This window comes from Danio aesculapii, chromosome 5 (assembly GCF_903798145.1).
Source record: "Danio aesculapii chromosome 5, fDanAes4.1, whole genome shotgun sequence".
Lineage (NCBI taxonomy): Eukaryota > Metazoa > Chordata > Actinopteri > Cypriniformes > Danionidae > Danio > Danio aesculapii.
Genome location: NC_079439.1, coordinates 9865735 through 9893469, shown reverse-complemented (window position 1 = coordinate 9893469; position 27735 = coordinate 9865735). Strand labels below are relative to the sequence as shown.

General features: G+C 39.1%; 2 protein-coding genes across 3 annotated transcripts in view; both read right to left on the bottom strand.

Moving 5' to 3' along the window:
• Positions 1 to 34: 34 nt before the first annotated feature.
• On the bottom strand, positions 35 to 26143 carry LOC130228868 (UDP-glucuronosyltransferase 2C1-like). 2 transcript variants are annotated; one of them, XM_056457353.1, is made up of 7 exons: positions 25393 to 26143; positions 12898 to 13521; positions 9614 to 9762; positions 4502 to 4633; positions 4269 to 4356; positions 913 to 1135; positions 35 to 811 (listed from the first exon to the last, which is right to left on the bottom strand). In XM_056457353.1, the coding sequence occupies exons 1-7, from the start codon at positions 26099 to 26101 to the stop codon at positions 529 to 531; spliced, it is 2208 nt and encodes a 735-aa protein (XP_056313328.1). In that variant the 5' UTR covers positions 26102 to 26143; the 3' UTR covers positions 35 to 528. The 2 variants fall into 2 exon arrangements, with proteins under 2 accessions (XP_056313328.1, XP_056313327.1); XM_056457352.1 differs by lacking the exons at positions 35 to 811; positions 913 to 1135; positions 4269 to 4356; ... (1 more) ...; positions 9614 to 9762; positions 12898 to 13521 and adding exons at positions 20823 to 21472; positions 21594 to 21816; positions 22017 to 22104; positions 22284 to 22415; positions 24813 to 24961.
• LOC130228869 (UDP-glucuronosyltransferase 2B15-like) overlaps positions 20823 to 27735 on the bottom strand; it is a 46116-nt gene continuing 39203 nt past the window's right edge. Inside the window, exon 7 of the transcript XR_008837815.1 lies at positions 20823 to 21069. The gene's annotated coding sequence lies outside the window, so the exon portion shown is untranslated. The remainder of the gene's footprint in view (positions 21070 to 27735) is intronic.

The following is a 27735-nucleotide window of genomic DNA, read 5'->3' as shown; positions in this document are numbered from 1 at the left end:
TCTCCAACATCACACCCAAGTATTTATAATTTGTTACTAACTTTTAATATTTCACACTTGAATATTTTCACATATGAATATTTTCATTACATCATTGGTTATTTAGCAGAGGTTTAACCAGTGAAGGAAAACAAGCTCGTCCAAACAACATTAGAATGATCACACATTTGAAGGAAGAACACAGTACAAAAAATACAGCAATGTATCTGCATAAAAGTCTATTAATTGTTTTATTTATGAGAAAAAGTTGATTATATTAAATATATATATTGCTATAGTAGCACTTCTCATATCACTGATATTTTCAAAACAGTTAAAGTTGTGCTTTAAGATTTAATCAAACTCAAGGCGACAGCAACAATGAACAACTAAGATTTAAAATGGCTGTATTTTAATTAATATTGTAAGATAAGAGTTCAACCAAAGTATGTGGTGCTGAAGAACACCCTAATGAGAGATAAATTCGAGTTGAGTTCATAGGAAAGTGCAAATTTCAGTGCCACAAAAAAGAATTCTCTCTGACTTTAATCACTCTTTTTTGCTTTTCCTCTTTGATCTAAAGCAGCAGCGCATGATGAAGAATTTGGCCATTTTAAAGCAGATGTAGAGGACTAGAGTAAGGACAGTGGTCAGAAAAGCGAACACATCCAGACAGTGGTACTGATACCAGGTCAGGTTGTGGGCCTCCACACGCAGGTGTTTTGCACCTTTATTGCGCATGACGAACTCAATCCAGAACACAGACTCATCTAAAGGCTTCATTGGTCTGTCATGATGAATCCTGGACAAACGCATTGCGTTCTCTTTATACCTGCGGAGAAAAAATACAATTATTCTAGAGTAGGAGTCCTTAGATAATCTGCAGTATTATGCACTGATAACAGTGTAAATCAGATCATATGAGTGACTTACGAAGGGTCATTAATGACTGTATTGATTTTGTCCACCAGTTCTTGTGGCTGCATGCTCTTGATGCTGTCTACTACAACAGCAGCACCTCTGGTGGTCATATGAACCAAATTATCAGGCTGGTCACCAAACAAGGGGATCCCGACCATCGGGACACCATGATATATGGCCTCATATATGCCATTAGTGCCTCCGTGAGTGATAAACGCTCTGGTTTTGGGGTGACCTGAATCAGGAGACAGTATTAAGGCAAGATTAATGATTAAGATAGACTGCAAGGCTTACTGTATGTCATAACACATGCAAAGACAAGATTAGCGTGTTAGACCTTAGTGTGGGCCTAATCATAAGGTAAACACAAAACAACAGTTTCCACCTGGAGCTCCTTCACGGGACTCCACAATTGTAAACACTCACTCCATCAGGCTCGCGGCTCTCAGCACCACCCATGCTCATCACAGCTACCTAGCAGACCAATCACAGAGCTTGTGCTACGTATCGGTGCAATGTGTAGTTACTTTTTTTGGGAGGTCAGCGTCGGCATCAAGGGGTCTGCGACCGAGTGAAGGCTGCGCCAGACCATGTGTGCGCTTGACACAGAAGTATAAATCAGCCTTCACTGTTTGTCCAAATCAAAACTTAGTGTAAGTTGACTAAAACAGAAACTTTCTGAAAACTCCAGGCCAGGGTTAAGATTTTCCGAAACTCCAGGTACAGTGTTGTCTTGTTGACACTACAACCAGAGTTTTCGTCTCATGACATCAGCATGTGTGCTGTTTTCTCCTTTCTGATTGGCTGGGTTCACAGCAAACGTGGAAGGGAATGAGGTAGAATTCCCCACATTCGCAGCAAGTGCGTCACATATTTCGTGTTGTTCACCCGTGGGATGGAAATTCGCCTCTGTTCTCACGTTTGCATTGACGTATGCAATTAACTCACGCAAATACTTAATTCCCCGTTTGGTGTGGACTTAGCATAAAAGTGTCATTATCGCCCCCTGTTGGTTCTGCGTGCCCTTAACATGCATCACAGTGCTCTTTGCATTTTCACGTGAACTGAGATTATTTTATATAAACGAAATCAGTGAAAACTGTATTCATAAAAATACCCATGTACTAGTGCTGCACATTATATCTATTCAGCATCGATATCGCAACATGTGCATTCGTAATCCGCTTGTTAAGTCGCGAGGTGTCAGTGACGTATAGAATACTGTTCCTGGGTCAGGCTCCTCATTTGAATAGAGAAAATTATCGTTTCCGGACACTTTTTAGTCCCATCACACATTAAAGTGAATTTTATTTAAAATCATCGTGTACACATCTGTCTCTGGACTGGCTGCATCACAAATACCAAAATTTTAACAATTTATAAAAAATTAATCACTTTCTGGCCATCAGATATTAGACATGGATATATATATAATATATATATAACCTGTATATTTATAACAATCTGTACATACAACTCAACATCCAGGTTTCTTGACTAACCGCATCTGTTTGTTGCAACCCAGGCTCATTCTGAGAACGTAGTCCCGGGGACGTTTCTGGAGACCGCGAAATACGTAGCCGGGGGTACGTACGGCTGCATTTCATTTTTTTAAGCGAACGCTGCGGGGCGGTGTGACGCCGTTCCCTTCGGCGCTCGCCGGCCGACCAGCCGGCCGCTCGCCTCCGTGTGGAGGGCTTTCCTGCTGCAGCCAGTTTGTCCGGTTAGCTCTTCGTGTACTCTGGCGGACTCGAGGCGCAGAGAGGGGCTGACCACGACGACGACAACCGGGTTCGAGTCCGGGGAAGAGCGGTTCCAGAAATCAGGTAAGAAAACAAAAACAAAATCCAAAAAATGAAGCGGACAAGTTCGTCACAGGGTGAGAATGTGGTCAAAATCCGAAAACGTGGTAAAAATCGGACGAGGGCTTTCTTTTTCTGGACGGCTTTTGTGAATCGTCGTTGGTTGGGTTTAGGGACGGAGGAGGGTGGGTCAGCCGATTGGCCGGTCGCACGGTCAATCATTCTGTCATCCAGGCAGACAGGCGGAAGGACGTTTGACAGCGGCCTCTAGCGGGTTTACGCGAGAACGGCGCGGGAAAAAGCGCGCACAGCGGCCTCTCGCGGACTCGCGAAAACAAAAACTGCACAAATACGTACCTCCCGGGACGTATTTCGCGGTCTCCAGAAACGTCCCCGGGACTACGTTCTCAGAATGAGCCTGGGTTGGTTTAATGTTTTTCATTTTTTTTTTTTCATATTTATTTTGTGTTGTCACTTCATGTACACTGGAAGCTTCTGTAGCCAAAACAAATTTCTTGTGTGTGTGAAGCACACTTGGCAATAAAACTGATTCTGATATATTCGAAAGTTTTACATCACTTTTTAAACGTTTATTATTACTGTTTGTTGACTCTCCCCATACAGTTTAATAGAGCTCTTGGACCCGGAAGCTGCTTCATGAATGAATGAGAGTGTATGGGTGTTTTCTAGTGATGGGTTGCAGTTGGAAGGGTATCCGCTGTGTAAAACATGTGCTGGAATACTTGGCGGTTCGTTTCACTGTGGCGACCACTGATTAATAAAGGGACTGAGCCAAAAAGAGACTGAATGAATGAACTTTTTCAAGCGATTTTCCCTCTTCATTTACAAATATCATGATATAATGTGGATGGTTTTCTTGTGATATGTCGCTGATATCCTGATCTATCATTATAGAAAGCAAAATATCATGATAATATCGTATCGTATTGAATATCGGACTACTTATTCACTTTTATCTTTGCTCTATCTTATTTATTTATTCTTGCAATTTTCTTGATTCACTCCTCTACAAGATTATTCCAATCAAAGTGAATGATTTTGAAGTCATCTGCCGAAATTGTATTCATATGCCAATTTAAATCGCAGCAAAATAAAATATCGCAATATGAGTTTTTCCAATATCGTGCAGCCCTACCATGTATGGCTGGACATGGCCTTAATCTTTAAAGTCTGCGTGAACTGAAAGTTGCAGATACTTTTATTTCAGTATGTTGATGTACTTCCAACTGAAACAGAATATTGAGCAGGGGGCGGGGCTTTCTTTTTGTGCATCATTGCCTCATAGCAAACTAATGCTAAGAGGGGTGTGGTTAAGAATACTGTAGCTGAAGCATCAAACTGACATCAGAGTAGCACCACCACTCCAAATGCTGAAGCAAATGCTCAGACTTTAATTAAACATTTTTTTCAGTGATTAACTTACACCAATTAACTGTTCACCAAAATATTAACAATGTGCGCTAGCAAAATTTGGATTACACACAGACTTTAATAAATAAAAGTATATAATAAAAGTATTTTACAGTCACAAATGATAATACAAACCCAATAAATCATTCTGAGGGATCCACTTATAGATTCTAGTGTTTTCACCAAGAGTATCTGGTTTCTCTCCACCGTATCGCCACAAGACCTGCAACACAGTTACACAAAATCACTCTCAACTGATCAGTGTTTCATGAGACTGTACTCTGATAACCTTGATAAAACTCATTTCAACGTAGGTGACTTGCTAATCACATCAAGAGGAAATGCATGTTAGTTTGTGGTCATGCTACCTTCTGTGGTATCTGTGCCAGTGCAGAGGCGATTCTGTTGCTGATCTCTTTGGGTACTTTGCCTACCAAAGACCCCAGTGTGAAGACCACAATCCCATCATCCCCTGAGCTCTGCACAAACTCCTCCATGTCCTGCACATAAAAATAACACTGTGAACTTGTCACTGTCAAATTGATTCGCCCTATTGTGATTTTTTTTTCTTCTTTTTCTAACATATCTGAAATGATGTTTAACAGCGGACTGAATTTTTCACAGCAATTACAGCAAGTATTTAAAATGCCAATTTAAGCTGTATAGAAGCGTCTTGAAAAATATCTAGTAAAATATTATTTACTGTCATCATGGCAAAGATAAAATAAATCAGTTATTAGAAATGAGTTATGAAAACTATTATATTTAGAAATGTGTTGAAGAAATCTCTCCGTTAAACAGAAATTGTGGAAAAAAATACACAGGGGCTAATAATTCAGAGCACTGTACATTTATGGAATGTTCTACTGCACATAAATATGACTTTACCAAGACATGTATTTTTAAATCAAACTAGAGGCCCTTTTCAAACAAAGAGTACAAGTAATTATGCTGATCAGAATAAATTGGCCCAATTCAATTAGTGTTTTTTCCTCCAATTCTCCATCTTTAAGTGTGTGTGTTTTGTAGCATACTCTTACCTCAATTTTTTTTTAAATAAATTTTTTGACCAATCATTGCACAAACAAAAAGAACAGAAAAAGTTGGCATCACTGAAAACTGCTGACGAAAAAAAAAGTAATTCTATATTGCATGGTAAAGCTAATATAATCTGAGAAATAGCCTTTTTTCAGGGTTCCCCACTCATTTTGTGTTGTAAAAAAACTTTTTGTAAAAATGTGTTAAAAATAGTTCTATGTTTCACATTAGGTGGCTCCATGCTAATCTCACTGGAATCAAAACTAGTCACCATTTTTGAAAGTTACGCCAAATGATTCTTCTTTATTTTGTATTACTATACAGGCTGGTTTCCTTGTCGCTCTAGGGTTCCACCACGATACTAAAGCACACAAAACAGTGCATAAAGAAACAATGTAGTTGATTGTAGAAAGTTCAGAGTTGTAGAAAGGTTGCTGACCACTTATTAAGGCCCAATGCCAATTCTATTTTTGTACCTCTACCCCTTCTCCTAGGCCCTTAAAACAGACTGTGAATGGGGAAGGGCTTCAAAATTCACCCTTAAGAAATGGGACAGCACAACAGCACCAGCACCGTCATCGTGATCTCTTACTTCATGTAAGATCGACGATGGTAACTGCTGTAGTTATTACAGTTGCAATTTTTTTTTGGTACTTCAGGAAATCACTCAGTACTGCGCATTTACACAGTGGCCATATTAATCTATGTAAACACACAAAAACAACATTGACATTATAGCGGACACTGTAAAAAGCTCATTCCCAGCCGCTAGACTTTTCTGACAGGGTATTTGAGTGTCATCGAGAGTCAGAATGTTGTGGGACTGCTGTACAGGAGTTATTATCATGGATTACAGATAGCGAAATTTAGCTGTTTTTATTTTAGCGTTTTTTTTTGTAAGCTTGACATTAAAACACGAACGCGTTATATATTAAACACGTGCTTGTTTGTTGTAAAAATTCGAAATAATGACAAAAAAATACTCATTTGTGGATCTCCTTACTTCCGGGTGCAGCCATGTTGCCGTTGTGGCAGGTGTATTCTGGAAAATTTTCTTACCCCTTGGTTTCGAGTGTACTCCTGAAAAATCTTAGTTTGAAGGGGTATATAGGCCTTCCCCTTAGCCCTACGCCTTCACGCTAAAGAAAATTGGGACACCCCTACCCCTTCACGTGAACATGCAAAATGAGCCACCTTGTGACCCACAGCGCATGCAATGGGCGTAGTTGTGCATTTATACTTCTGTGTGCTGTTTGTGTTACTCTGCAATAACACTCTGTTATTACTCTGCAATAACACTAGCTGGCAGTGAGGTTTTTATGTTCCTGTGTCGAGTTTCTTTACTACTGTTTTGCTTTTTCTGAACGCTACCTTAATGTACAAGTTAAGCTCAAACGCTAGCTCAAACTCGCTCATTCAGAGGCAGGAACCGGCGGACGTGCAACAACTTTAATCATAAGGTAAACACAAAACAACAGTTTCCATCCGGAGCTCCTTCACAGGACTTGTAAACACTCACTCCATAGGGCTCGCACGGCTCTCAGCCACGTCCACACTCGTCAGCACTACCAAGCCGACTAATCACAGAGCTTGCGCTACACTTTATTTTTATTTAATTCAGAGGCTTTGTTAGTTCACTGAGTGGCACAGTGGCTCAGTGGTTAGCACGATCGCCTCATAGCAAGAAGGTTGCTGGTTCGAGTCCAGGCCGGGCCAGTTGGCATTTCTGTGTGGAGTTTGCATGTTCTCCCCATGTTGGCGTGGGTTTCCTCCGGGTGCTCTGGTTTTTCCCACAGTCCAAAGACATGCGCTCTAGGTAAATTAATTTAACTAAATTGGCCGTAGTGTATGAGTGTGTGTGGAAATGTGAAAGTGTATGGGGGTTGCCCAGTACTGGGTTGAGGTTGGAAGGGCATCCGCTGCGTAAAACATATGCTGGAATAGTTGGTGGTTTATTCCGCTTTGACGACCCCTCATATATAAGGGACTAAGCCGAAGGACAATGAATGAATGAATGTTAGTTCACCCAAAAATGAAAATTATTTGTTAATTATAATTTTAGAAAAGCGCATTCCTGTCCAGCTGATGGCGCTAATGTAAAAGAAGGAGAAGAAGGTGACAGATGACTCAAAGCGGTTTACAAAGTATGGATACTTTTCTTTAAGAAAGCATGGATTCCCTACAGGAGACCTTTATTCATACTTGTGTTGACAGAAGACGAAAAGGTTAATCAGCAGGTATACTGTATAGTATGTGTATCTAGGGCTGCTCGATTATGGGAAAAATCATAATCACGATTACTTTGGTCATAATTGTAATGAAGATTATTCAAAACGATTATCAGTTGAAGTCAAAATTATTCGCCCTCCTGTGAATTTTTTTTTTATTAATATATTTCCCAAATGATGTTTAACAGAGCAAGTAATTTTTCACAGTATTCATTCATTTTCTTTTCGGCTTAGTCCCTTTATTAATCTGGGGTCGCCACAGCGGAATGAACCGCCAACTCATCCAGCATTTGTTTTATGGACACGGGGAGAACATGCAACATGCAAACTCCACACAGAAACGCTAACTGACCCAGCCGAGGCTCGAACCAGCGACCTTCTTGCTGTGAGGCGACAGCACTACCTACTTCTGGAGAAAGGCTTATATGTTTTATTTTGGCTAGAATAAAAGCAGTTTTAAATATTTTGAAGCCTATTTTAAGGTCAATATTATTAGCCCCCTTAAGCAATATATATATTTTATTGTGTGCAGAAGAAACTGCTGTTATACAATGACTTGCCTAATTACCCTAATTAAGCATGTGAATCGCACTCAAATCTTAAAAAATATCTAGTCAAAAAATATGTGCTGTCATCATAGCAAAGACAAAATAAATCAGTTATTAGAAATGAGTTATTAAATCTATTATGTTTAGGAATGTGTTGAAAAAATCTTCTCTCCATTAAACAGAAATTGGGGGGTAAAGGGTCGCTAATAATTCAGGAGGGCTAATAATTCTGACTTCAACTGTATATATACACGGTTATTTTCCTCCCTTTAAATAAGGAAAGGGAAATAAATACAATAGGATAAAAACATGAAACAAACTGTGCTTTAAGCATCTTCACTGTAAGAAAAAAACTTTAATTACAGCTACAAAAGTCCTTCAGTCAAGAGCAGTGAGGGATTTTCTCCTTTTGTTTGATTAATGATTAAAGCAGTCAGCAGCAGGAATATTGCGCGCTGTCACTTTAAGAGCAGCGCGGTTCTGATTTATGGTTTCTCTTTTACATGTCTTTTAATTCTCAACTCGTTTGTTTATTGCATAAATGAGGGTTAATATAAATAATCATTAATCACAGCGTTTTTACACAAATCTGCATGTATTTGACCATTAAAGCGCTCACATTGAGATGACTTTAGATGTGTGTGCTCTGCTCGTCTCTGAGGCTGAGCGCACACACACAACAGCATGCGATCGCTTTCACGCTTTTAAAAACATGAATGATTCGAATGTACATCAATGCAGTCGCATCCCGACTGCAAACATTACATTACAGTACATGCTTTTAGTAATGTTCACGTGAAACTGAGCTTTGCAGAGCAACAAATGTGTACAACTGTATAGGAGCCATATTACTTTTCATTTAATATAATGTTTATTTGTATACTGATTAGTTTTGGGTTTCACTGTGACGTTTAATGTTTTTAGTCACGTGGGCCTACCTCGCACCTGCTAGACCAAATAAAGCTTGTGCACAATCCCACAGGTGTTAGGAGGAGAGAAGGAGAGTGGGGTAGCTGTACTTTTTGTTGATCGCCACAGCACAAGCAACAACGCCACAGCACACGCCACAGCAACCACAACAACTCTATACAATGCAATAATCAGCTCCATAGACAACAGGTATTTACCCATAAATTGATGTTTTGTTTGTCATGTTTCAACTATAAATATATAAAGTTTGTCTAAAAACATCTTGGGCTCAGCGTGTCTGTATCAGCCATCAGCGCGTCACAAATCAAAAGGACCCTCACTGCCTCTCCAGCGACTTAAGGACAAATCAGAAAGTCGCAATAAACTGGAAAGGGGGCGGTATATGATGGAATAATCGTTTATCTCGATTAATGTTTAGAAGCCAAAATCGGAATCGAAACCGAATTTTCAATTAATTGCACAGCCCTATGTGTATCACAAAATATTCGAGAAGATACTGTATGCTAAACCTTTCACTTTCTGGGAATCCAGCAGTTGACTCTCAAGGAGCAAAAATCGGGCCTCATTTCTTTTCTTTTCTTTTTTTGTGGTTTTTGAGGTATCACTGGACTGGGAATTTCAATGGACCTGGCAACCCTGCTTCAGAATGAGTGAGTAAATCATGGGATAATTAAAATTTTTGGGTCAATTTAACCTTTGACAGAATATAGGTCCTGATGTAAAAACACAGACTCACCTTGGGTAATGGCTTGGCAGGGGTGCAGTGAAGCCCTCCGATATATTTAAAGTTGGGTACAAATGGCCTTGGAAACTCAAAATCCCAGTAGGTTCTGATTAACCAGATATCAGCTTTACCCATCATCTCACAATAGGAAGTGGGTCGTCCTGGGAGGAGGATGAATAGATGCATTTACTTTATCTAAAGTGTGTAAAATCTAAATTTGCAATGTTTAGTTTGCTAGTGAACATTAACCTTTAGGTAAACAATTAATCCGTGCAAGTTAATCCACTGAAAAAAAAGGGTTTGTTTTGGTAATCTGTTAATCCATTTAGGCCGCAGGTGTCAAACTCAGTTCATGGATGGCCGCAGCCCTGCACAGTTTAAGCTGCGGTCACACTGCTCTTTTCTCCCCATAGACTTCCATTCATATGCATGTGAATGAGTCAGACTGGAAACGCAAGCTCGTGCGACAAGTTTTCGCAGTCTGCTGCGTTGGAAAGTTCACGCTTGGTGAACTCTGACCTGCGAAATCGCATCACACGATTGAGTGAGACCAATCGAAGATAAAAACATGACCTCTCTAGGCAGAAATTTAAAACATGGACCAATCGCTCGCTTTTTAAATGTCTTATCTAGTTTAATCCCGCCCCTTTTCGCAGCGCCGTACGACACAGAATTTCTCACACACAAACTCTAGTGTGACCGGAGCATTAGTTCCAATCCTAATTAAACACACCTGATCAAACTTATTGAGTGCTTTTGGCTTGTTTGATATCTACAGATAGGTGGAAGCAGGGTTGGAACTAAACTCTGCAGGGAAGACTGTCTGAAGTATTGTCTGAGTATTCAGTCTGAATAGGGCAGAGGTGTCAAACTCAGTTCCTGAAGATCCGCAGCCATGAACAGTTTAGTTCCAACGCTGCTTCAATACACTTACCTGTAGGTTTCAAACAAGCCTGAAGGACTCAGTTAGTGAGATCGGGTGTGTTTAATTATGATTGGAACTAAACTGTTCAGACATGTGCAGAGGAATTGAGTTTGACACCTGTGGAATAGGGTATTTCCACAGCTAGTGTTTCTTCTTACCGATAAACGTCTGGTGAACGCTTAATGTCACTTTTTTCAATTTCATATGGTTCCTTTTACAGCATCGATGTTGTAATGTAATTAAAATATAATCAGTTAGATAGATTTCAGCATTCATTTAGTTGTTCAAGTATATAATGAGATGAAAAGTAACCGCTAGCGCAATCAGGATAAGCAGGCTAGCACAGAAACTTCACTGAAAATACTGGAGTAAAATAAACTGTCATATTTTAAAGACATGGTGGAGGAAAATGTAATTTAATGCAGTGCCTCTTCTGATTCTGAGACCCACTTTATATCGTATACCAATCAGTCATTTTTGGAGAACAGACCTTAAACATGCCAATTTTGTAACTCCATTAGGCAGATAACCGTTTTCAAGGTATACCGCGGTTTGGACAAGTCAAGGTTTTAAAACCGCCAAAATTTTCTGTAATGCACGTCCTAAGGTATGTGTAAGATTTGTTATTTACTTTTTTGTTTGTTTTTTAGGACAACAGTATCTCCAGCAGAAAAATATATATTTAATCCAAAGATGCTGTTTAAAATTGTAAAGAAATTCTGTGTTTTTGACAAATGAAGACAGCAGAAGTCAATGATTCATTTAAATTATTTAGCCTGACATGTTTACTGCTCCAAAATATTAGAAATCTTTCAAAAAAATAAATATATTGTTTTCAAAGAGGAACAATTTTTTTTGTTTTTTTTACCCAGACACTTAAAAAGAATATATTTAAGAGCGGTGAGCACAATACCGTGAAACCGTGATATTTTTATCCAAGGTTATCATACCGTCAAAATCTTATACCTGCCCATGCCTAACCTGCATACAGTACAGTTCACCGGAAGTGCTTGACCCAGGTTGATCATTCATTCATTCTCTTTTCGGCTTAGTCTCTTTATTAATCCGGGGTCGCCACAGCGGAATGAACCGCCAACTCATCCAGCATTTTGTTTTACGCAGCGGATGCCCTTTCAGCCGCAACCCATCAGTGGGAAACGCATACACACATTCACTACAGACAATTTAGCCTACCCAATTCACCTGTACCGCATGTCTTTGGACTGTGGGGGACACCGGAGCACCCGGAGGAAACCCACGCGAACGCAGGGAGAACATGCAAACTCCACACAGAAACGGCAACTGAGCCGAGGCTCAAACCAGCGACCCAGCGACCTTCTTGCTGTGAGATGACAGCACTACCTACTGCGTCACTGCTTCGCCCTATATTGTTTTCAAAGAGGAACAATTATTATTTTATTTTTTTTACCCAGACACTTAAAAAGAATATATTTAAGAGCGGTAAGCACAATATCGTGAAACCGTGATATTTTTATCCAAGGTTATCATACCGTCAGAATCTTATACCTGCCCATGCCTAACCTGCATACAGTACAGTTCACCGGAAGTGCTTGACCCAGGTTAGTGAAAATTAAAAGTCCTTCTGCATACTTCCGCATATAGAAATAAAAGTCTCAGCAACATAATTAAGAATACTGTGGCTAAAGCTGTGAAACACGTCAACAGAGAAGAACAACCACTCTAAATACGGAAGCTAATGGTCACCCTGCTGAAAAATCCAGCTTAAACCAGCCTAGGCTGGTTGGCTGGTTTTAGCTGGTTGACCAGGCTGGTTTAGAGGGGTTTTGGCCATTTCCAGGCTGGTTTCCAGCCATTTCCAACCTGGTCTTAGCTGGTCAAGCTGGAAAATGACCAGCAAAATCCAGCTAAAACCAGCTTGACCAGCCTGGTTTAAGCTGGACATAGTTGGTTTTGGCTGGTCAAGCTGGTTTTAGCTGGTCATTTTCCAGCCTGACCAGCTAAGACCAGGCTGGAAATGGCTGGAAACCAGCCTGGAAATGGCCAAAACCCCTCTAAAACCAGGCTGGTCGACCAGCTAAAACCAGCCAACCAGCCTAGGCTGGTTTAAGCTGGATTTTTCAGTTGGGCAGAGTTTGAAGATTACCAAAAATTAAATAAAAATCAGTAGATTAATTGCACAAATGAATTATTTGTCTAAAGATTAACATTCTGCATTTTGATTTCACACTTTAAATATCTACATGTAAAAATGTAAACACAAAGCATTGTTTTTGGTTTTAGCACATGCAAATTATGTCCTTTATGTTTTTGGGCCAATGTATGAACAATGTTAGGTAAATACATATGAGGAAATAAATACCTGTTGGACTCGAACTAGCTCTTTACTCACCAAAATATTCAGTGTAGTAGTTGTCAATTTTTTTCCAGGCAAAAATAGCAAAGGCGTCTTGAGACAGATAGAATAACATATTGAAGATTCGCTCGGAAAAGCTCATCTTGTCTGTGAGTTTACTCATGGCTCCAGGAACATATGATGGTGGAGCTGGTATCTGACCACACATGCGCTCTGCTGCATGAGCAAGGGAAAACCGGAAAGTGTAAACCAAGGGAACGTTCAGCTCTTCAGCCACAATATCACCGCATGGATAAATCGGATCAGAAAAAACAACATCAAACTTGTCTTTCTTCAATTTATCCAGCAACCCTGGAGCTTTCAGCACACCGTCACAGTATGAAATAGACATATCCTGAAGTTTGGAGGTGAACTCGTAGACTTTTGATTGCATCTGGAGAAAGTTCAGCTGGTCCATTTCATACAGTGAAAAATACAAAAACTCCTCAATGAAGACTTTCATCTCCTGTTCATCCATAGACACGTTAAAGGGCTGGTAGGAGAAGCGATCCGATTCTTTGGCTTTCATGAAGAGAGAAGCATCGGGAACCAGCACTGTAACATCGTGTCCCCTGTCAATCAATGTTTCCAATACAATCTTCAGATTAATCCAGTGGCTGCCTTCAGTAAACCAAACTAAAACATTCCCACATTCTCCAGCGCTGAAGAGAGAGAGAATAGAAAGAAAACACACCGACAGTCTCATGTTTGCCAACTAGATGGTGTGTGAGAGAGAGAGCAATATGAAATCAACAGTGTTCCGCCTTTAACCCTCACAGCACCTACAGTATACTGTAGGCTACAGAACATTAATTATTAACCAGTAAGAAGTAAAGCATTCAGGTAATGAAGAAAGGAAAGCTCAGCTATTTAATCTTCTTTTGTGATTAAAATACTTGAAGCACTTATGATCGTTCATTTTAGCTATGTTGTATTTGTTTACCGTTGGCTTGTTTATATTGAACGAAAGCATATTCTGCATATTAAAATTCAAAGTTACGACCGTGTAGAGGCAATTAAATGTGCTTTTTTGTCCTGATATGGAATTGCGCGTCGACGAAAACAGCTTTCGCGGGTTTATCCAGGGTTGCCAGGTCCGTTGTTTTACCGCCGGATTTTGATACCTTTAACCCTTACAGCAGAGTGGTGTTTTGTTTTTGTTGTTGTTGCCTCAACTACATTACTGGTTGCACTGAAATATTTTACTCTACCCACAATAATTAATATTTTACCGAATGATAAAAAACTGTGCTAGGATGATGAGTAAGGATATATTTGTGAGGTTCAGGTGCTCTGGGACTGCCTGATTTGCTGAATGTTCCACTGTATGAAATATTGTTACTGCTTTTTATTCTCTTTTCGTCATCTATGTTAAGCTGATTTGGACATAACTGTTAAAGCACTATAGAAATAAAGATGAATTATGTAAAATAGAAGAAAAATGTTGCTAAATAATTGAAAAATAATAAGTACAGTATATGTAATTTACAGCTCTGATGTCCCCTGATTAATAAAGGGAATAAGCCGAAGGAAAATGAATGAATCTTGAATGGATATACCATGTCAGTGGTGTTATCAACAGGGTGCGAATTACATGGGGGGTTGGGGGGATTGACCCCCTTAATTAATGCCTGATCCTTCCTGAACGATGTTAAGATAACATGTTTTGGGGGGGGGGGGTGAATAGTTAAATAATATACATAAACATTTGGGGCAGCACGGTCGTGCAGTGAGTAGCGCTTTCACCTCACAGCAAGAAGGTAGCTGGTTCGAGCCTCGGCTGAGTCAGTTGGCATTTCTGTGTGGAGTTTGTATGTTCTCCCCATGTTGACATGGGTTTCCCCCGGGTGCTCCGGTTTCCCCCACAAGTCCCGGTGAATTGGATAAGCTAAATTGTGCGTAGTGCATGTGTGTAAATGGAAGTGTATGGGTGTTTCACAGTGATGGGTTGCAGCTGGAAGGGCATCCGCTGCGTACAACATATCCTGGATAAGTTGGCGGTTCGTTCCACTGTGGCAACCCCAGATTAATAAAGGGACTAAGCTGAAAAGAAAATGAATGAATATACATTTGACCACCCCTATAACAGTTCATACCATTGTGAACGCAATATCATGCCAATCAATCAGTCTATGTGCAAGAAAAAAATTATTGGAAAGTCAGAAACCGGCAGATCTAGATCACTGATAGACACCGTAAGTGTTCAAAAGATACTTTTCTTGTAAAATGGCTGTTTGTTTCTACATACAGCCTAAAAGTAAAGTAAAATTGCTGGACAATTTGTACAGTTTGACCTACAGTAACCTCTGAAAAAGCAAATCAAAGTATACTGCAGCAGGTCAGAATACACTAAATATCCTTCAAAACACTGAAAACTTAAATACGTTTGATTAATAAATTAGATTTAATTTAAATAAATACAGGCGACACAGTGGCACAGTAGGTAGTGCTGTCGCCTCATAGAAAGAAGGTCGCTGGTTCGAGCCTCGGCTGGGTCGGTTGGCGTTTCTGGGCGGAGTTTGCATGTTCTCCTTGCGTTCGCGTGGATTTCCTCCAGGTGCTCTGGTTTCCCCCACAGTCCAAAGACATGCGGTACAGGTGAATTGGGTAGGCTAAATTGTCCGTAGTGTATGAGTGAGAGTGAGTGTGTATGGATGTTTCCCAGAGATGGGTTGCGGCTGGAAGGGCATCCGCTGCATAAAACATGTGCTGGATAAGTTGGCGGTTCCGCTGCATTCCGCTGTGGCGACCCCGGATTAATAAAGGGACTAAGCCGAAAAGAAACTGAATGAATGAAATAAATACATACTTTTGATTCACTGAAGCTTGTATTACACAAATTAACATTACCGTTACAAGTTCACCCCTGATCGTCAATGTTTAATTTGCACCCTGATTATCAGTCATTTTTAATGATAATAGATAACAATAACATTGTTATTTTTATAAAAGTAACACTTTATATTTATAATAGTGATGTAAAATGTGTAATTTGCGAATAGGTGGTGGCATAATTTGAGTTTTATATTACTGGGCTTTACTCTTGCGAAACCTGGCAACCTAGGCTTAACTGTAATTTGAGCACTACAGCGGGAGAGAGTGCAGTTTCTGTGAGTAATCACTTACATTTGATTCCTTTTCTCACGCAAACCTTTTTTATGGCTTTAGATCTTGTGTAAAGCAAGTATTGAAGATTATGGGCTCTTTTATGGTACATTGGTTTTCCTTTTTTGGAGTTGGTCAACAGTAAAGGCAGTGGGGTGGGGCGCTATCACTATCACTATGCTGCTAACTAAAAAGGAAAATAATTTAATAGCTACGCCTATCTGCCATTAATGCACAGATATACCAGGTGGTAATTGACACCCAGAGAAAATGCATTTCCAGCACTGGCAACCAAGCGTATTAATCAAGTGGCAACCTCCAGCTCTCCCTCATGAAGCAAATACGGAAGTAAGTAACTGAAACTGCAATTCATCGAAATTCTGCTGGTCCTGGCTCCATAATAGAGCAAATTTCTATTGAGCCCACTGTTAAAGTGGTCAACTTTGCAACAGAAAAAAGGTGTTTGCAGCCTGGTACAAAGAACGATTTTGGTTCATATAGCTAATATTACCCTTCATAACAACTGTGAGGAGGTGAATTTTTTTTATAACTCATCCATTTAGTTTATATTAAGTTGTATTAAGTCTGCATAAAGGGCGTGGCCACTTCAGTGACAGCTAGGTCTCACTGGTCGCCGTCACTTCACCTCAGCTGATTATTGCTGATTAGCTGCTGAACTCGGCATATACATCATATTTTTGTGTGGTTTTATGTGGCTTTACACAGTCAGTTGCCTTTTGGAATAATTTCTTACAATTATCAGATGATATGCCATGCTGTGTGCACTTAATTGTCCTTACAAAAACCATATCTATAAATGTATTTGTTTTATTTAAGATTATTTATCATTTATAATTTTCTGTAGAGCTGTAAAGTACTCCAGAATCTGACAGATTGATTAGCTGTAGGCTCTAGAATAGTCATCAGAAATGTTGTCATACAGTTTAATGCCTGGATTTCATCAATAGCCTTGCATTTACTAACACAGACTATATTTCAAGTATTTGGATGTAATTAGCATTTTCCTCCTGTAGAAAAACGTCATAAGAACAATATTAAGTGGCTCAATGTGTTACAACAGTGTTTTTAGAAGTCTAAACAATTTATTGATATAGTAAGCACATGTGGTCAGAACACAAACGCAGGTAAAAAAAAAAAAAAGTATTAAGTGTTTCTCCCAAAAGCTGCGGTCACACACAAATTTCTGTCCAGAGGGGTCCTGTTTTGATCCTCGATTGGTCTCACGCAGTCAAGTGATGCGATTTTGCAGGTCAGAGTTCACCAAGCTTGAACTTTGCACTGCAGCGGACTGCGAAACTTAACGCATGACCCTGCGTTTCCGGTCTGACGCATTCGCGTGCGTATGAATGGAAGTCTATGGGAGAAAAAGCCCAGTGTGACTGCAGCTTCAGAAAAGCCTGTCTAAGCAAAATGCTAGCAGGTGTCTGTAGCTCCGCTCCGCCTCTTTGCCCTTGTTTGGTATCCCCCCGGTCAGTGTGATGACACACTAACAAAATGGCAATAGTTAGCCACGCCTACTTGTAGTTTCTTTTGGGTTCTTCAGAAACCAGTGGGTGATGTCACAGATACTACGTCCATATCTTTTACAGTCTATGGTAATAATAAAAAAATCTGTTTTCTCGAACGATTTACAGCAGGGGCACATCACTAGCTGTTTCCATCCAAAAATGCGAATTAACTTTATGCGCAAAACTGGATTATCGCATAAAAGACGTGCGAATTAAGCAGCGTTTCCATCAAATGAGTCAAAGTGAACAAAATCGCCACTTCCTGATTATCTGGTGCCAAATATCAACAGTATAAATGGAATTTGCTGCAGTAGGAAAAGCTGCGTGAATCTTTTCCTCATTTAATAAATGACTTGTACCTCAGAAGGCAATGCTGATACGCAGTGAACGTGTGGTGGCCTTCGAGAGGCGTGAGATGAGGAGGACAGATGCTCTTGATTCTGGAGGAATACAGGAATGGTTACGCCGTTTTAAAATGACCAAAACAACATTTCAGATGTTTTACAGTGTGCTCAGCCTGCTGGTTTGTCCATTCACACACATTTTTATCATCACATGATCTCTGATAGCAAAATCACATGACCTTTCTTAATGCACATACTGGAATTTGTTTGGTAAAAGTGTTTCCATCGCAGTTTATGCGCATCTTTTCATATCGAATAAAAAGTTTATCCTACTCAGTCATGCGCATGATTTTTTATGCGCATTTTCAAAATGGATGCTCATCATGGTGATTCCTTCAACCGTTTTTTTAATGCGTATATCCAAAATGCGCATCAAAATAGGTGGATGGAAACATAGCTACTGACATAAAAAATACGTACTGTAGCCCAAACAATCGACTCTTAGCCTGTTGCCAGACGTAGGCCCAATTCCACCTCATAGCCCTTCCCCTTACCTCTATCATTTTGCACGTTCGCATGTAGTTAAAAATGCTAAATTTCGCTATCTATAACACGTAATAATAACTCTTGTATAGCAGTCCCACAACATTCTGCCACTCGATGACAGTCGAAAACCCTGTCAGAAAAGTCTAGTGGCTGGGAATGAGCTATTTACAGTGTCTGCTATAATGTTAATGTTGTTTTCTTGTCTTTACATAGATGAACATGGCCAGGGTGTAAATGCACAGTACAGTTGCGAGTTTATTGCCACATTATATTGTTATGATGACATGATATTGTTGCCTTCAGTGATGTCCTGAAGATAAATACCAAAAAATAACACAACTGGAATAACTACAGCAGTCGCGATTGTCAATCTCATATGAAGCAAAAGCATACGATGACATATGATGATGTGTGCAGGTGCTGTAGTGCTGTCCCATTTCTAAGGGGTACATTTTGAAGCCCTTCCCCTTCACAGTCTGTTTGCAGGGCCAAGGGGAAGGGGTAGAGGTACAAAAATAGAATTGGCATTGGGCAATAGTCATTATAAAGTTGTTGTTGGACTTAAAAAAAATACTAACAGTGACAGTGTTAATAATGTAATTTGTTATTTAATGAAGTTGGAAGATGGAGTTTGAGGTTAGTGATGCTTATCTTATTTGCAATATACTCTATTTGAAATTCATATTTTCCATGGTTGGTTGGTTTTTTTTTTTTTCATGGTAATATTTAACAACACTATTAATGACGCTTAGTTTTATTCACCCAAAAACGAATATTCCATCATTTACTCATTTACCCATTTACCCTCTGATTCTTCTGATTAACACAAAAGAAGATTTTATTGAAGAAAGCAGGAAACCTGTCAGTAACCATTGACTTCCATAGCAATTTTTTTTACTATTGAAGTACGATGGTTATAGGTATTCAGCTTTCTTCAAAATATCTTCTTTTGTGTTCAACAGAAGAAAAAAACCCATAGAGGTTTGAAACCACTTGAGGGTTAGTAAACAGTCAGATATTTATTACAGTGAAGAGACTATCACCTTATTTGGTAAAACAAACAGTAATCATCATCATCTTATCTATAGGCGAATTACCGGTTTTTAAACATTCAGGATGCGCACGCAGCGAGGTTGTGGAAAAAAAAATTGGGAGCGCCATCAGTTACAGCGAGGGGATGACATCCGATGCGGTACAGAGTTTGTTGTTGTATTAGAAATAAGTTATATTGATTATATATATAATTTACATAATGCTTTTAGCATATTATAACAGCTTGTCACCCTGATAAGCAGTTCTTCTTCAAAATTAACATTAAAGTTAGCGGCGTTCGTCTGACAGGTCCATTGGTGATAGCACCCTCCCAATGGATATTGGATAAGACAAAATGGCCAAGCATCCAGCCCCAAATATACAACTCAAGTGTTTTTACAAGAGAGAAGTTAAAGACCTACAAGTCTTTGGATGCACACAATGTTGTTCTGTGTGGTCATGTGCAAGAAATAATGCTCCATGATTACCAGATTCAAAACTCTGTAGTGCTAAAAACCGAGGTTCTGCCTAGCCAAAGACAAGGAAAGAAGACAGCTATACAAGGCCTGGGTTATCATTAACAAGCAAAACAACTGCATTCTGACAGCGAACTGCACCTGTATGGCAGGGTATGTGAACGTACATGTTTACATTTCATTCTTAGCATTCAGTGTCTACAGTTTAATTCACCATATTTAACTGTTTTTGCTGAAATCATTGCTGCAATCAGAAACGAGTAATGTGTATGATTCAGCATAGCCTGAACTTACCTGATATGAAATGAGAACTGCAGAGTCGAGCATTTTTAATTAGGTCCTCACTCCATTCAGCTCCTCTGATGGCTGTTAGCCAAAGACATTTGCGGTTGGCATTAAAAGCAGTGTGGTGTACGGTAAAATTTAAGTTTTCTATTTTTGTACTTTTGATTTTGGCATCCCACTGCACAACGTGCGGTTGAACCCGTGTAATGTAGGATGGTAATTCCCATATATGAAATTGTGTCAAATGCCATCAAAGCAGCAGCATATTTACCCTTATACAACAGATCATCAAAACAGAAATAAATCACAAACCAGGATGATGTAGACTACTGTTTCATTAAGTTTAGATATCTACATTTACAGTGGAAAATCCATTCACAGTGGCGAACTGGCCATAGGGAGCACCGGGACATTTCCTGCTATATGAAACAAAACTACATGAATTTTATTTGTAGTCCTTAATACAGCACAATTCTTAATATCTCTCCAGGTCTCATCATTTTAAACCCTAGAAAGTTGCAAATGCTGCTATTTAATTTCAACCCCAGGCAGCTGAGGGAAAGAGCAAACTGTAATATTAAGAATAAAACTCAAACTGGAACCTCTGATTTTAACAATCAAACTTTTATTAACTTGATCACATAATCATCGATAAACTAAATTTAAAAAACAGAAGCACCTTGGATTACCCTCCAGTGCACTTGAAGTTGACTCCACACACCCTTCAATTGCAGAACATGAGATTCAAAGGCATTGGGAAAAATGGTAAAACTAAACCGTTTAAGTCTAGGGGAGCTGCAAAACAAGCCTATGTTTTTAAGTGGAGTGTTTCTTTAAAAGTGCTTAGTTTACCTATTAGCACCTAAAATACAAAAAGTGTTGAGGTACCATCATGAACCCTTTAGGTATAAACATGTAACTTCTAGAAAGGTATATTTATATTAACCGCACCAATATTTCTATCAGTCCAAATCACTCTTTTTTGCTTTTCCTCTCTGATCTAAAGCAGCAGCGCATGATGAAGAATTTGGCCATTTTAAAGCAGATGTAGAGGACTAGAGTCAGGACAGTGGTCAGAAAAGCGAACACATCCAGACAGTGGTACTGATACCAGGTCAGGTTGTGGGCCTCCACACGCAGGTGTTTTGCACCTTTATTGCGCATGACGAACTCAATCCAGAACACAGACTCATCTAAAGGCTTCATTGGTCTGTCGTGATGAATCCTGGACAAACGCATTGCATTCTCTTTATACCTGCGGAGAAAAAAATACAATTATTCTAGAGTAGGAGTCCTTAGATAATCAGGAGCAAGTCCAGAGATCTGCAGTATTATGCACTGATAAGAGTGTAAATCAGATCAAATGAGTGACTTACGAAGGGTCATTAATGACTGTATTGATTTTGTCCACCAGTTCTTGTGGCTGCATGCTCTTGATGCTGTCTACTACAACAGCAGCACCTCTGGTGGTCATATGAACCAAATTATCAGGCTGGTCACCAAACAAGGGGATCCCGACCATCGGGACACCGTGATATATGGCCTCATATATGCCATTAGTGCCTCCGTGAGTGATAAACGCTCTGGTTTTGGGGTGGCCTGATTGAGAAAAATGGATACATTTGTCATTAAAGTAACATACTTACAAAGTATATCAACAAACAGTGGTGGAACGAAGCACCATTACTTGCCAAATAATGTGCTGCAATTAGAGTAAAAATATAGAGTGTGTTGAGGCCATTCGGGCTGTGATGCATGATTAAATTCTACTTGGCCTAGTCACAAATGATAATACAAACCCAATAAATCATTCTGAGGCATCCACTTATAGATTCTAGTGTTTTCACCAAGAGTATCTGGTTTCTCTCCACCGTATCGCCACAAGACCTGCAACACAGTTACACAAAATCACTCTTAACTGATCATAGTAATAACTAAGATTATAGACAAATGAATGTGAATGTCTAAAATGACTTCATTTCATTCCAGTTCATTCATTTAGAAGCAGTTTTTATTTGTTTATGATACTTGAAAGTAAAGGCTGTACTGTAGGGATGATCTCTTACCTTCTGTGGTATCTGTGCCAGTGCAGAGGCGATTCTATTGCTCATCTCTTTGGGCACTTTGTCTATCATAGACCCCAGTGTGAAGACCACAATCCCATCATCCCCTGAGCTCTGCGCAAACTCTTCCATGTCCTGCACAACAACAAAAACACTTAAACTAAAGATGTTTAGGACCAGGGTGTTTAAAGTTTATTACAGGGTGTTGAATTGCCACTGTGTATGAAATGTGCTATATAAATAATCTTGCCTTGCCTAAAGTAATTCGACATATTTATGAACAACTTGTAATATGCTGCAGCATGTACAACCCCAAATAAGAAAAAGTTGGGACTGTATGGAATTTTTTTTTTCTAAATTTACTGTTCCTCACACTTTTTATTTATTTAGTTTTTTCAAAATAAGCATGTATTACAATTTTGGTTCTTGCAACACATTTCGAAAACAATTTGAAAAAGTAAAGCATTTACCACTTCATAATGTTGCTATTCCTTTTCACAACTCTTAAAAGACGTTTAAGGACTGAAGGCACCAAGTGATGAAGTGTTTCAGGTGTAATTTTGTCCCATTCTTCCTGCAAACAAGTCTTAAGGTGGGCAACAGTATGGGGTCTTCGTTGTCTCAATCTATTGGAGACAGGTCAGGACAGCAGGCAGACCAGTCAAATACCTGTATCCTCTTCCTCCACAGCCAGGACTTTGCAATGTGTGGAGAATGTGATTTTGCATTGTCTTGCTGAAATATGTATGGTGTCCCTGGATAAGAAGGCAACATACTGTGCTCTGAAATCTCTGTACTTTTCAGCATTAATGGTGCCATCACAGAAGTGCAAGTTACCTTTGCCAAGGGCACTGACACAACCCTGACAACTGACCCTGGCTTTTGGACTTGTTGCTGTTAAGAGTCTGGATGATTCTTTTCTTTCTTTGGTCCGGAGCACACAGTGTCCTATTCTCTAAAAAATACTTGAAACACTGATTCATCTGACCACAGTACACGTTTCCATTTTGTGATAATCCATCCCAGATGCCTGTGAGCCCAGATAAGTCAAAGATAAGGCGCTTCTGGACATTGTTAACATAGGGCTTCCTGTTGGTACAGTACAGTTTTAACTGGCATTTGTGACTGTAACTACATATTGTGGTACTTGACAAAGGTTTGCCAAAGTAGTCCTGAGCCCATGTGGTGATATTGCTTATACAGTAGATGATTGATGATTCTTGATGCAGTGCCGCCCACCTGAGGCATCAAAGATCACAGTTGTTCAGCTTAGACTTTCGCCCTTTTCCTTTATTTACTGAAATTCCTCCAGATTCCTTGAATCTCTAGATTATGATATGCTTTTTTAAAGGTGAATTATCTAAATGTTTTCCTATCTTTCTTTGAGGAACATTGTTTTTAAACATTTCAATAATTTTCTCACATATTTGTTGGCAAACTGGCGATCCTCAGCCCATCTTTGCTCCTAAAGGACTAGACCTTTCTTGGATGCTGCTTTTGTACCAAATCATAATTATAATCACTTGTTTCAAATTACATCATTATTTAACCAATTTACCTGATTATTGGTCCTAAATTGCTAAATGCTAAATTTTAAAAAATTTAATCCTGAGGAACACATTAAATAATGTTTGTTGTATAAATCAAAGTAAATTTAGTAATCACTACTTTCCTTTTTATTTGCGTTTTCCATACTGTCCCAACTTTTTCTGAATTGGGGTTGTAGAATATACTGCAGTTTTCTGGTAAAATAAAGATAGTCAATAAAATATGAAATAATAATAATAATATGTAATAATAATAACAGCAAGAAATTAATTTTTCCAAAATTAACCCAAACCACATAGTATGATTCAAGAACAAATAACTCTTATGAGCTGTTGTTTTTCAATGAAGTGAACTAAATTAACATAATTCATTCAGACTATCATAAAAACATTGTAACAGGGGAAGTGACACTAACAACAGAGGCGCAGATACACATGCTGGTTTAAATGCAGAGTTAGGTAAGCAGTGGTCAACACTGGGGCAAACAGATGTATACAGGCAATTTAGAAACGTAGTCAAAGTAACAGGCGAGAGGTCAGAAGGCAGGCGGCAGACAGGGTTAAACAGATTTACAAGGCAAGGGTCAAAATACGGAAAAGCAAGACAAAGGAAACGAGTTGTAATGCCACTTTAACAGATAACAGTAGATAAGACTCTGACAACTGTGTGTTAGTGTGCTGTATATGTAGAGCAATAATCAGTCCAAAAGCAGCATCAGCTGTGAAAGTGGAGACTTGGAGCAGGTGTGTGTGTGTGTGTGTGTGTGTGTGTGTGTGTGTGTGTGTGTGTGTGTGTGTGTGTGTGTGTGTGTGTGTGTGTATGTGTGTGTTGCATCTCTGGTGGTTAGATCGCTGGTGATCAAGACATAACATCATGTGACTTGCTCACTAAACATTATTTTCAGTCAAATAATGAACTCTTCTTAGACTTGTAGGCATGCTTTGTACCAACAAATGAAGCTGAATGTTAAAAACACAGACTCACCTTGGGTAATGGCTTGGCAGGGGTGCAGTGAAGCCCTCCAATATATTTGAAATTGGGCACGAATGGCCGTGGAAACTCAAAATCCCAGTAGGTTCTGATTAACCAGATATCAGCTTTACCCATCATCTCACAATAGGAAGTGGGCCGTCCTGAAATGAAGTGTTTTAGATAATATGTAAAAAAAACTATTTTCCCTAAATTCCCTTCTGCAGAGGCATCAAAATGCCATTTTTTATTAGTAATATGCATTGCTAAGGACTTTCATTTTGGCTATTTTCTCAACTTTAAGATTTTTTCTAAAGCCTTAGTTTCTAGATTCTTAATTAGTTGCATCTCTGCCAGCTATTACTCTGTCCAAACTAATTATACCATTTCAGACCATACCAAACCATAACTTATCTATTCTGCTTTCAGATGATGTATAAATCTCACTGAAGTATTATAGAATTACAAATTGTGTTTGTTTAGCTAAAGGAACACACCCAAAACCAATCATCTGGTGACTTGAATATATATATCTTACATTCTGTGCATGCAATTTTTTGGATCAATTATTATTTGGAAGCTTCATGTTACTCACCAAAATATTCAGTGTAATAGTTATCAAATCTTTTCCATATTTGTCTAGATAAAGTGTCTTGAGAAAGGTAGAAGAGCATATTGAAGATTCGCTCAGTAAAGCTCATCTTGTCTGTGAGTTTACTCATGGCTCCAGGAACATATGATGGAGGAGCTGGTATCTGACCACACATGCGCTCTGCTGCATGAGCAACGGAGAATCTGAACGTGTAAACTAAGGGAACATTCAGCTCTTCAGCCACGATATCACTACACGGGTACATTGGATCTGACAGGAGGACGTCAAACTTTCCTTTCTTCAATTTGTCCATCAACTCCGGAGATTTCAGAATGCCGTCACAGTATGACAAACTCACATCTTGATGTTTGGAACCAAGCTCGAAGAATTTCATTTGAATCTCAAGCAAGTTTGACTTCTCCATCTCAAACACTGAGAAATGTAAAAGTTCATCAAAGAAATCTTGCATGTCCTGTGCAGATGTGGACACACTGAAGTGCTGGTAGGAGAAGCGATCCGATTCGTTGGCTTTCATAAAGAGCGCGCCATCAGGAACCAACACTGTAACATTGTGTCCCCTGTCCAATAAAGTGTCCAACACAATCTTCAGATTAATCCAGTGGCTGCCCTCAGTATACCAGACTAATATATTCCCACATTGTCCAGCGCTGAACACAGTGAGCAGAGAAAGAAAACAGACCACAAATCTCATGTTTGCGAATGACAGAGTGTGGGATTATCCGTGTTCTGCTTGAACATGTACTGTCTGGTTTAATTTTTAACCTAGTGTATAGATTTCAGCAAGTCATGGCGCATGGTATAAGTCAATAAGCTTTTAAGGTAAAAGGTAGGAGGCCAAAGGGAAAGGTAATGAAAGTTCATACACATAGGCCTATAATCACTTCTGAGAGGTGAAAACATGCGTACAGTGAAAACAATCCCAGTTTTACGCAATAGTTTTAAACTTATAAAGCAAAATAATATTAAAGGTTGATGTGACATTTTTGAGAAGGGAAGGAAGGGGAGGGGGGTGGGTGTTGGTGTATTTCAATTATCAGGAAATCACACTCCTCAGCCTCCCTTAAAAGCCTATGCCAGGGTCCTAGAAAGTAGAATCCAGCTGATAGATGAGCCTTGGATTCAGGAGGAACAATGCAAATTTTGTCCAGGCTGTGTAACACTGAATCAGCTGAACCAGAGTCAAGAAGCACGATTACTGAAAGGGATATATTACAGGCAGTAAGAGTCACATTGGAAGTTAGAGGAAATATATACTCTTTAACAGAAATAACAGCACTCACCGATGGACGTAGAGGTGGCGTGGGGGCATATTGCATGGAAATGCCCCGCCATACCACAATATAAGCACAAACCCCGGTTCAGTTGACGTTTTTTCGTTCATGACAGTCTTTTAACCACTTGTAGCACGGTGTTTAGTTTTAGTTTTGTTTTTTGCCATATTACATCAATTACATTTATGTTTGTGTTGAAATATTTTACTCTACCAAATTATTTATATTTTACCAAATGATAAAAACTTGGCTTATAAAACAGAGTATAAGGATAATTTATGAGGTTCAGGTTCTCTGAGCTTGCCTGATTTGCTGATTGTTCCACTATCTGAAATATTATAGCTTTTTATTCTCTTTTCTTCATGTTAAGTTGCTTTAACACAACATTGTAAAAGCACCATAGAAATAAAGATTACTGAATTAAATGGAAGAAAAATGTTGCTAAATAATAACTGCAAAGTTTATGCAATTTACAGATGAAAGTCAGTAGATTTACAATGTAGTTAATATCCTGAATGGATTATGATTATGGATTATGAGTACCATGTCAGCTGTGCTGTCAGTCATTAATGATAACAGAATCGTAATTACTATTACATGGTTATTTAACAAAAAAAGAAACATTTTATATTTATAATATTGCTGTAAAATTGTAATTTATGAATGGGTGGTGGCATAATTAGAGTTTTTATATTGCAGGGCTATATTTCTTGTGAAATCAGCAACCCGAGCTTAACTGTAATTTGAGCACAGAAAGTGGGAGAGAGTGCAGTTTCTGTGAGTAATCACTTACATTTGATATTTTTTCTCACGCAAATGTTTTTTATGGCTTAAGATCTTGTGTAAAGCAAGTATTGAAGATTATGGGCTCTTTTATTGTACATTTGTTTTCCTTTTCTGGAGTTAGACAACAGTAACAGCAGTGGGGTGGGGCGCCATCCAGGGGCGATTTTAGGACTTTCATTCTAGGGGGGCTCAGCTCCATGTGAGAAAAAAAAATTATATATATATATATATATATAACCCTAATGTATTTATTAGTAATAATTTAATA

Coding starts and splice junctions, on each gene's coding strand:
- LOC130228868 (XM_056457353.1), bottom strand. CDS start 26,101: ATGAGATTTGTGGTCTGTTTTCTTTCTCTGCTCACTGTGTTCAGCGCT. Junction 9,763..12,897: donor CTACTACACTGAATATTTTG/GTGAGTAAAGAG, acceptor TCCTCCTCCCAG/GACGACCCACTTCCTATTGT. Junction 4,357..4,501: donor TGGCACAGATACCACAGAAG/GTAGCATGACCA, acceptor ACTGTGTTGCAG/GTCTTGTGGCGATACGGTGG.